Consider the following 10,452-nt stretch of genomic DNA (forward strand, 5'->3'; position numbering starts at 1 on the left):
ATTTGACGTCTGCTGATGATTCGAGGCTCATCTTGCACCTGGCTAAGTCAATGGTTGACATATACACAAATCCTGAGCCCTCTACTTTCCCAGCTATGTGATCTTAGACAAGTTACTTAACTTTTTCTGCCCTCAGCAACCTCATTTGCAAAAGGGAGATCATACTAGTACTGGCCTCCTAGGACTATTCATTCAAAAAAAATTTAACTAAGCATCTAAAATATGCAGCCACTTGTAGGAATATCTCCTACATAGAGATATTCCTTTCCCGCCCTTCTCCACAATTTGTTAACCACACATCCAGCCTGTCAAGACAGTCTTCTGGGTATCTCTCCCACCCCCATCTTCCTCCGCTCCCTACCAAGACCCTTTCCCTGGTTCATCCCCGATGATCCTGCCAGACCCCATCCTGGGCTCCCAGACCCAAGTCTCTTTCCTGTCAATTTACTGCCAGATGACAGCAAATAGGGCCTTCCCTTCTAGACATCCCCCCATGGCTTCTCATTGCCTTCAGGAAATCCCCAAATAGCCAACAAAATCTTCCACGACCTAATTCATACAGGCCTTTCAATAAGATCTCCAAAACCAGATCACCAGGCCGTTTCTCATGGCCGCCTTCGTGCAAGCCATTCCACCGCACCACAAGTACCCCTCCCCGCAACCCTATCATTAGGTCTCAGCTCCGGCAGCTTCTCCACCTCCAGAAGAGCCTCCCTACCCGTGCTCCGTCTGGGCTCCCTCGCGTTCAACGTTGCCACCATTAGCGAACACAAGCAGGTAAGTAACGGAGCCCTTGCTCACTCCTACTGACGGGGTCTTTCCCGCGAGCTGGGTGATGCCCCACGTGACGGGGCCGCTTCAGGCCTCTTCGCCCACCTCCAGCTCGAACTACGAACGCCTTACCTTCACGCTCTCCACGAAAAGCCTTCGGGCACCTGCCGCACGCCTCTACAGAAATCAACACCTGCGCACAGCACGGCCAAAAACACCCAATCACGGCCCTTTCCTTCCTCCTTCAGAGCTAGCGACCAGCATCCGGCTGTTTGTCTGACTGCTGATTGGCCGCCTGACATCCCGCCCCTAAACACGTGAGCGAAAAGAACTCTGGTCTTTGTAGTTCCCCGACGAAAAGTGGGAAGATTGCTAAGTGGAGCTCCATTACCCAGGAGGCGCCCGCATCCCTGAGGTGGAAGACGGATACCCTTTGCAACAGGAGGTTCTTGATTGGCCATTTGGGAGACAAAAGTTTCCCAAATGCCAAGGAAACAGGCCCACTTACCTGGAACCCCTGGGGTATTTTTTGGCCTGAAAATCTCAAAATGCCTTGCTGTGTCCGCAATTGTTCCAAAGGGTAAGACCAGACGTCGGGGGAGGGGGGGGTAAGTCTGTACCCATTGTCTGCCTGTCAGTCCCCAGATGGCACTAATAAGTCCTATTACACGTATTCAGCACCTACTGGATGCTTGCCTGGCAAAAGGAACCACTCCTGCACAGACTCTGGAAACCCTGGCTTACTAGGTCACAAACTCTTGTTTCCCAGAAACAGGCCAGAGGTGGGCCTTCACCCTTCCAGAGTCTCAGTTTACCCTGGAAAAGGCAAATGTGGGCTACAATCCTATTCAGGATCTCTGTCTAGGATTCCTTAGGCCCAGACCTCCTCAGCCCCATGTCTGTACCAATAGCTGTAACTTCCCTATGGACATACCTGACAAGACAAAGCTCTTCCAGCACCCCCTCCCCAAACACATTCCGCACCATGCCTCTGAGGGCTGGGTGAAGGGAGCCAGGGCCCTGCAAACGCTCAGGCGGGCATGTGAGAAAGCTCTTTACTGGGGGGTACAGCAAGGAGGAGCAATGCCATCTCCCCCTACCTGCCCCCACCCCTTCCTAGGGCCCTGGGGTGAAGGGGGTCTCCCAACCACTGGACCACCACTGTCTTTGGTACAATAAATAGAAAACAAGGGGAGAGAGGGGGCCAAGGGTCCAGTCCTTAGTGTGGGGGCACGCCTGAACCCCTCTCGACCCCCTGCCCCAGGCCCCAGTCAGTGCAGGCCTCACCCACCCCAGCTGGGCAGCAGCAATTCCAGTCAAGGGGAGAGATGAGGATGGGAGCCCAGGGCCCCCAGATGGGGGGAGGGGTATGGCTTCAGGAGGGCCCCAGGGGAGGGGCAGGGTCATGAGCTGGCTGCCGTGCTCTGGGGTACACCACGAAGGCCCAAGCGAGGCGGCCCCAGAGTGGCAGGGTCATCAGGGGGTGGGAGGGGTGGACGACCTCCTGTCATCCGAGTCCGGAGGGCTGAGGCAGCCGAGTGCTGGGGGGCAGGCGCTGGATGGAGCGGAGAGCAGTCAGGAGGGCCGCCCACCAGGCTCACATCCATCAGCTCCGGAGGTGGTGGTGAGGTTGGTGATGGAGGACGGCCAAGGCATCGGGGTTGTGGGGGTAACTGGGTGCCAGCCCCTGGCAGTGATGATGCAGAGGCAGGGGCTTGATGTGTCTTGTGGGGCACATCACCGCCTGCCCAGGGGCGCATTGGCTGGGAGAGTGGGACCTAAAGGAGCAAAGGAACAGTGGGTGATGGAGAACCAGGTTCCGGAGTCCTAGATACCCCACCACCCACCTCCAAAGGCCCTAAAGCCCCATACCTTGGGGCTGTTCATCTCACAGTCAGTGATGGAGGGCCCAGGGCCCCCACAATATCGGTTGCTGTAGCGGTAGGTCCGGTTGTCATTGGAGGAGCCACTGGAGCCTCCTGGAAATGCCAGGGGAGGAGAGAAGAGGCCTTACGTGAGGAGAGGTGGCTGAGTCTGATTCATGACCCAGGCCCAGGTTTGGGCTTTGGGTTCTGCATTCATGTGAAGAAATCAGGCCCAATTTTGAGATTAGGGGTCAGAGTTCAGTTTTGGGTGTTGGAGTCAGAACCAGTTAGAGGTCTGAGCACAAGTTCAGTTTCAGAGATCAGGTCAGGACCAGTTGGAGCCCTCCTGCCCTAACCTTTGGAGTTCAGGATCATGCAGTTTCAAAGCTCTAGGTGAAGGCCCAATGACAAGGTCCCCAAGGTCAGGCCACACCAGAGCTTCCCCCACAACTGTCCTACCCTATTGGGCACTGGGCACCCACCAGAGCTGGAGATGGAGCTGGCGGTGCTGGAGGAGGGGCAGGTGTCGAGGGGGGCGGGCGAGGTGGAGGCACTGCTGCCTGCCGGGCCTGTGTTGGTGGCTTCATCTGCCGTGCGGCGAAAGAAGCCATGCTGCAGAGCCCCCAGTGGGCTGATGCGGGCGGCGGGCTCATACTCCAGCATGCGCAGCACCAGGTCCTGGAAGCGGAGGTAGTCGGCGGGGCTGTGGCCCGGCTCCCCCGCCCGCCGGCCCCCGGGCCCGCCCGTCTGCACGCCCAGCACCTCCTGCAGCCGCCGTGTCCCAGGGCCCTGGTAATCCTGGCAGGGAGGGGGTGGGAGGGGGGGCAAGAGAGTGGCCGTCAGTGGGCAGGAGGGGCAGGGAGACACACACGGGGAAACAGAGGCACCAGAGAGAAAGTGGAAAGAGAAGCTAAGAAGAGTTGTGGGGTGGGTAGGAGAGATAGGGTAGATTGGGGAGGAAGGAAAAGACAGACAAGGGGGAGAGGAAGGAAGGGAAAGACACGAGGGAGAGGAAGCAGGGAGAGAGGGAGCCCCAAGTGTGAGAGAGTGAGGGGCCACCAGGGTAGGAGGAGCGGCAAAGGGCAGGGGCCGCACCTTCCTGAGTTCCTTTGTCCTCCGTAGGGTCCAGCCACCCCCAGGCAGCCGTTCAAAGTATTTGCGAGCCTTGGGTGCCTGGTCTAGCATGGGAGCTGGTGGGATGCCCAACACCTCCACAATCCGATTCATTTGGTCCACCTGTGAGCATGTGGGCAGTCAGGGTCATCAGGCCAGCCCGGCCTGCACCCCCTCCAACACACCCCCTCCTCAGGAGCACACCTCATTGGAGCCACTAAAAAGGGGCTCTCCAGTGTGCATCTCCACCAGGATGCAGCCCAGGGACCACATGTCAATGGCCAGGTCATAGGGCGTGCCCAGGAGCACCTCGGGTGACCGGTAGAAGCGGCTCTGGATGTACTGGTAAATCTGAGGGAGGATAGAGGGCAATAGTCACCCCCACTGGCACCCCCAAAACTACAATAAGCCTTCTGCCTCAAACTGGGGATGTGGTTGCTACAAACCCTGATGTTATCAGCACCAACTTTACAGGAGCCACTACCTCCACTTTACTCATCGGCCTCAGAGTCTGCTGGCCTAGTCTGATCCTGATCTCCATCTGTAGGCCTGACTCTGGGCCCCTCTTAGTCAGAGTTTGGCAGTCTGCAAACCTAGCCCTTCCTACCATCCCAATCCGACCCTTTTCATGTCACCACCATCAATTCAAATGACTGCTTACAGGAAGTTGCATAGCTGAAGCACCTTCCCCACCTTCCATCCCAGCTTTAAGAAGACTGGGTAAACAATCTTTAGCTAAGTGCCAACTAGGCTCAAAGCCAACCCAATTTCCCCTACCCACATCTGGCAGCCTCAAAACTGGCCCCACCCCCAGCCTTCACTCTTCCCTTTCTGACTGGGCAGTATATATATCCTGTGGCCCTCTTCTTTACCTAAGCACTATCCCTTAGGCATCAGCCACTTCACTACCCCATCCAGCCTACTTCGGCCCCTTAATCTCTGGCTACCAGTTGGCTCCGCCAGGTCCCAGCCACACCCATACCCACACCACTAGTCCCACCCCTGGGGCGGGGCCAGGCCCTACCCGCTGGCCAAGCTGGCAGGAACTGCCGAAGTCCACGATCTTGATGGCACTGCGCTTGGGGTTGCAGAGCAGGATGTTCTCAGGCTTGAGGTCGCAGTGGATGATGCTAAGCTCGGGCGTGGCCAGGAAGAGAAGTGCCGTGCAGAGCTGCTGCGCCAACTTCCGTGTCAGGTTCAGCGAGACACCCCGGAAATGCGTGTTGCGCAGGAGGTCATACAGGTTGTAGGAAAGCAGCTCGAACACCAGGCACAGGTGGTTCCGGAACATGAAGTGCCGCTTCAGGTGCACTGCCGGGAAGAGGACCAAATAAGGGGGTGGAAAAAAAACCCGAGGCTCAGAGAAGGCCAGTGGTGGCCTGGGGTACACAGGAATCAAGGAAAGGGCCGGAAGCAGATATGTGTGTCTGCTTCTTGAGCACTGGCCAAAGTGTGGTGTGCCCACAGGTACCAGCTGCTAGTCAGGTATTTTTATATGGTCTATAACTTGGATCATACCAAGAAAAAGACTGACTTTCTTAAGAAAAGTGAATTCTTCCCAAGTCTCTTATCAAACTGTCAGATAAACCAAGAGAAAGTTTCCATTTGGTGCTGACAGGTCTGTACAGGCACAGATGAAGAGGGAGACAGGCCAGGCACCACTATTTTCCTTCAGCTAAGGAGGCTCACCAACGGTGTCTTTAATAAGATTCTATACTGCCTCATTTAATTTTATAACATTGTTTTAGTCTCAATTCTTTCTTTTGTGTATGTGGCAGAGGTTACTCATTTTCCATTTACTGTGAGGATTTATATTTAAAGAAACATACTATTTAAATCCTCTTGCTTTTTCTAAGAGGAACCAGTATAAACACGAGGGAAAAGGCTGGCATAGATGTTCAAAGTAAAGGCTCTGGAGTCCACTGCCTGGTCAAATTACAGCTCTACTGAGTACACACTCTGTGACCTTATGCAATAATAGCACCTGAATGCCTTGCTTCTTCATCTCTAGGCTGTGGGCAATGATGCCCCTTCCGTGGCACTGTGGTGAGGCAGACAAGGGCTTATTTATGTAAAGTGCTTACAACAGAGCCTGACCCTTAGCACCTAATGAACTCTGACCAGCATTATCTTGTGAATAGGACAAAAATCATAAAAAGTGGCAGAAGAATCACTGAAGTCATGGGATTACAGACCAGACCCTGTCCTGAGGACACCAACCCCGTCCTATAGCAGGGGTGACCTGTCCCTAACAGTCCGTGCTGCCTCAGGGCTCACCGATGTAGTACTTCATCTCCGTGTCATGCTGGTTCATCAACTCCAGCAGCCGCAGCTCAATCTGGGCCTGGTTCAGGAAGGCCTTTTTGTTCTTGATGATCTTGATGGCCACCAGTTCCTGGGTCTGATGATCATAGGCTTTCACCACCTGCAGGGGCAGGGTATGTCACAAAGTGAGGGGAAATGGGAGGTGAGGGAGGAAACAGAGCCAGGCACCATGTTTTCCCTCCAGCTAAGGAGGTTCACCAATATCACTATCAATATTACTAACAGGAATTCAAAATTGAGTGCTCACCAACAGTCAGGCACTAGTCTGAACACTGGACATGAAATAACACAACCTTATGTGGAGAGTCCTGTTAATTGCACGTTTTTTTTTTTAAGAAATGAAACAGGCACAAGGAAAACCAAGTGACTGGCTGGGTTGAATGGCCCAGCATAGAACTTGAAACTACTGAACCACTGACTGTGTGAATCAACATCAGTGGGTGCCCATATCCCCCAATCTCTGGATCTGGGTGGGTGGGGGCATCCCGCACCTGGCCAAAGGAGCCTTTGCCAATGAGGGAGTCAATCTCATAACGCTCCAGCCAGCGCTCGCCACTGCGCACTATGTAGTCATGGTTGTCATCGTCATAACCGTGGTTCAGGACCTTCTTCTCCTTCTTGGTGCTTGAGTCCTGAGGAGGAGCCTGCTGGGCCCGCCGCTTCTTCTTTGCATAGTAGACCTGCCCAGCCGGCCAGCCAGGAGATGAGGACTGGTGAGTGACCTGTGCCAGCAGCCAGGACCCCTCAGCACCCAGCTGGGCCCCCCACCCCCTGCCTACCTCATTGATGTGCTTGTAGGTCTTGATGAGGTCCACGGAGAGCTTGCGCAATGGGGCCGTGGTTGCATCCCGGAAGGCCAGGGGAAGCCTCCTCGGCAAGAGCCGCACGTTAGGCAATACCTGTTGGACAGGGTGAGAGGTGGGCACTAAGGACAGACCTTTACCTCCAACCTCAAGGGGAGAACTAATGGGTGGCTGGCTCATCACTACTGCGTGCCTATTTATTGGGTCATTTTCTGACAACCCCACAAGCAGAAAAAGTCCCCAAGAGCAGAGGCTATGTCTTATTCTTGCTGTGTATCTTCAGTGCCTGGAGCAGGGCCTGGTATGTAGTGGATAATAATAATAATTATTTTTTAAATATATTTTTATTGACTTCAGAGAGGAAAGGAGAGGGAGAGAGAGATAGAAACACCAATGATGAGAGAGAATCATTGATTGGCTGCCTCCTGCATGCCCCCAACTGGGGATCAAGCCTGCAACCCCGGCATGCGCCCTTGACCAGAATTGAACTGGGGACCCTGCAGGCTGTAGGCTGACACTCTATCCACTGAGTCAAACCAGCTAGGGCTGTAGTGGATAATTATTAAAGATTGGCTGAGTGTTCCTTTCTGAACCTCAGTGGGAGAGATCATACAAAAAAAACTTAGGCTCTGCCCCTCCCAACCCTTCGCCTGAGACCATCCATCTGGGTATCCCATCTTAAGGGTTCCCATCTTGTTTCACCCTTATCCCTTAGTGCCTTTCCAATGCTCACCCCCCGCCCCACATCTGAGTACCTTTGTCCAGTTATTTCATTTCAAGAGTCCTGGATCTGGATCCAGCACCCTGGATCTCCCACTCCAAGCTCTACATTTCAGAACCTTAACTGTCTCTGTCCCTGGAGATCTATACCCTGTACCCTAGGCCCTGCAGACTCCAAGACCCTCCAGGCTCAACTTTCCTCCCCTTACACTCCCTCCAGATCTTTCACTCTGGACTTTTTCCTAGTGAACATTTATTGCTTACTATGTGCCACGCACTGTCCTCAGCACTTTATATGTATTTCATTAACTGGTTTAATCCTCACAACAACCCTGTGAAGTAGATATCATTATTGGCCCCATTTTACAGAATAGAATACTGAAGCATGGAGAACCTAGTAATTTTACCTATTTTAACCCAGGCCCTCAAAACCCTGACTCTGCCAGCACCTTTTCTATTATATTCAACTTCCATGGGGGTCTTCATGCCCCTGAGAGACTGTCCTGGACAACCACACTATCTTTGGCCCCAAGATCCTTCTATTCCCAGCCTCCCCTCTACCCCAGGCAGGTGAGGAGCCAGCTGACCACATACCTGTGTGTGTTCCTGGGGCCCTGGGAAGCCAGAGAAGGGACCATGGCCCGGTGGGACGGCCATGGTGGGCTCAGAGGGCCGCAGGGGAGCGAGGCCTGGAGCGGGAGCCCGGCCGGGGGGCGCCTTCTCGCATCCTGCACCTCGGCTGCCACCGCCGCTGAGACCTGAGAGCAGGCGGGAGGCAGGGGAACAACATGGAAGGGGATGTGTGGGAGAATGCCAGGCAGGAAAGGGGTGGACATCAGAAAGAAGGCAAGGCACAGAGGGTGGAGGAAAAGTGCAACAGAGCAACAGGTGGGAATGAAGAGGGGACAGACAGAAGTGGTGAGGGGGAGGGGAAAGAAGGCACAGCAGAGTCCCGCAACAAATGATTACCAAATAAATGAGGTGGGCAGCACAAACGGGCACATGTGAAAGAGAGTGATCAGGAGTCAGGCAGGAATATGGGCCAGGACAGAAAAGGACAGAAAGACACCAATAATTGGAGGAAGAAAACAGAAATCACACAGTATGGGGAGTAGGGTTCACTCTTTTCTTCCCATTTCCACTTGTAACCCTCCCCAGGCCGCCCTCACACAAGATCCTGAACCCCTGCCCTCTCCCCTGAATATTGGGATCTCATCTTACCAAAGCAAGGTTCATCTGTTTCAAGATCTACCCTTCCCAGCAGATCCCCCAAACCACATTAGAGTCCTCTAGGCCCCACAAACCATAGCAAAGTCCTCTGTAAGCCTCTAAAACCACACCAGGGTCTGTGGGGACCTCCTGATCACAGTTATCTGAGAACTCCTATATGAGTCCTACTCCTATGGCATTCTGGTCCACCCGGGCACACCCTTCCCCAGGGACGCCCCCCCACCCCCACCCCCCATATTATGCCAAGACCTCTTCCCTAGATCATTCTCCCACCTCAGGAGCCACCGCTCCAGCTAGTTTCTCCGTACCATATCCCACTCCCCAGTATTGTGCCAAGCACCCCTTCCAATCAAGGCCCACTCCTCCTGATGGGGGCAAAGGGATGTGTCTCTTCTCACGACTAGTGATCGTCCTTCTCTTCCTACACTGGAGTCTACCCACCTCCTCCCAATCCAGTATTCCCACCAGGCCCTTTCTCCAGTGACTCTTCTGTCCACTGGAGTCAATCCACAACTGTGCCCATTCCTAGAAGGCCCCATAGCCAAATCCCCCAAATATCAGAGAATTCTTCCCTATCTGCCACCCCCAAATCCCTCATCAGTTCCTTTCTCCTATGCCAAGCCTTGCCACCCCACGACCCCTTCTCTTGGAGCTCCCCCCCACCCAACACACCCCCCCCCCAAACTCTTTCCTGGGGCCCTCCCACACCAGGATCGTCTCTCCCAGCCACCACCCCCTACCCGGGTCAGGGCTGGTGCGGGGCCCACGGGAGGCTGGGGCGCGGTGGGGCCCCCAGTGGGGTGGGCGAGCAGCCAGCATGGCGGCGGTGGCGGCGGAGAGGAGACAGCCGCCTGTCCCGGGCCAGCGGGCTCCGGCAAGCCCTACGGCAGGGAGGGCAAGCGGGACAGGCGGCCGGTGGGTGACAACAGCAGCCGCCGCGGGGGGAGGGGGGAAGAGGAGGGGACAGAGACGAGGGTCAACCCGGGGCACACAGGGGAGGGAAAGGCAGGTGGACGGGGGAGGGGCGGGTTAACCCTCGACCCGCCGGCCCCGCCCCACGCAGCCACCGGTCCCCAGGGACACAGGCGTCTGGCCTCCCATTTTGGAGGGCCGCCAGGGCCAGCGGGCAGGCCTGAACTTGGCAGTCCACACCTGCCATGGCAACAACCGTGCCATTGGTCGCTGGGCCCAAGAGCTCAACCAATCACAGCTCGGGGCGGTTGTTGCTAGGCGACAATGATGCAGCGGGCAGAGCCGAGCCCAAACAAAGGGCGGGAGCGGGACCCCAGAACCCCTTCCCAAGACAACTCTCTCGGGCTATGCCCTTCCAGGAATCCAACTATGAATAGTTAGGCATGGCCTGCACCTGCCCGCCGCCCCACTCCTCTCCTCCCTGCGCCTCCTAATTCTCCCGGCGACGGGGAGGGCGGAGCGCGAGCCGCGCCCCATCTGTAGCCACTTCGTTACCTGAGAACGCAGGCAAGGGGACTCAAACTGCTCGGGAAGCCCGAGCTCAGGCCTGCCCACTGGCTGAAGATATCCGGTGGACGCAGCGAAGCAGGGCCCCGATTACCCAGTAATGCAACCAGCAAAATGGCAACCACAACAAACCGGCCCCCCCTCCC

General features: G+C 55.5%; 1 protein-coding gene across 4 annotated transcripts; it reads right to left on the bottom strand.

Moving 5' to 3' along the window:
• Positions 1 to 1,802: 1,802 nt before the first annotated feature.
• Positions 1,803 to 10,434, bottom strand: DYRK1B (dual specificity tyrosine phosphorylation regulated kinase 1B). 4 transcript variants are annotated; one of them, XM_081108230.1, is made up of 11 exons: positions 10,295 to 10,434; positions 8,192 to 8,355; positions 6,854 to 6,973; positions 6,566 to 6,754; positions 6,027 to 6,174; positions 4,774 to 5,060; positions 3,954 to 4,100; positions 3,732 to 3,872; positions 3,119 to 3,434; positions 2,644 to 2,750; positions 1,817 to 2,549 (listed from the first exon to the last, which is right to left on the bottom strand). In XM_081108230.1, the coding sequence occupies exons 2-11, from the start codon at positions 8,252 to 8,254 to the stop codon at positions 2,175 to 2,177; spliced, it is 1,893 nt and encodes a 630-aa protein (XP_080964356.1). In that variant the 5' UTR covers positions 8,255 to 8,355; positions 10,295 to 10,434; the 3' UTR covers positions 1,817 to 2,174. The 4 variants fall into 4 exon arrangements, with proteins under 4 accessions (XP_080964358.1, XP_080964356.1, XP_080964357.1 ...); XM_081108232.1 differs by lacking the exon at positions 6,566 to 6,754 and having other exon boundaries at positions 1,803 to 2,549; positions 3,119 to 3,314; XM_081108231.1 differs by lacking the exon at positions 10,295 to 10,434 and having other exon boundaries at positions 3,119 to 3,314; positions 8,192 to 8,544.
• Positions 10,435 to 10,452: the final 18 nt, after the last annotated feature.

Source organism: Myotis nattereri (assembly GCF_964212035.1).
Source record: "Myotis nattereri genome assembly, chromosome: 15".
Lineage (NCBI taxonomy): Eukaryota > Metazoa > Chordata > Mammalia > Chiroptera > Vespertilionidae > Myotis > Myotis nattereri.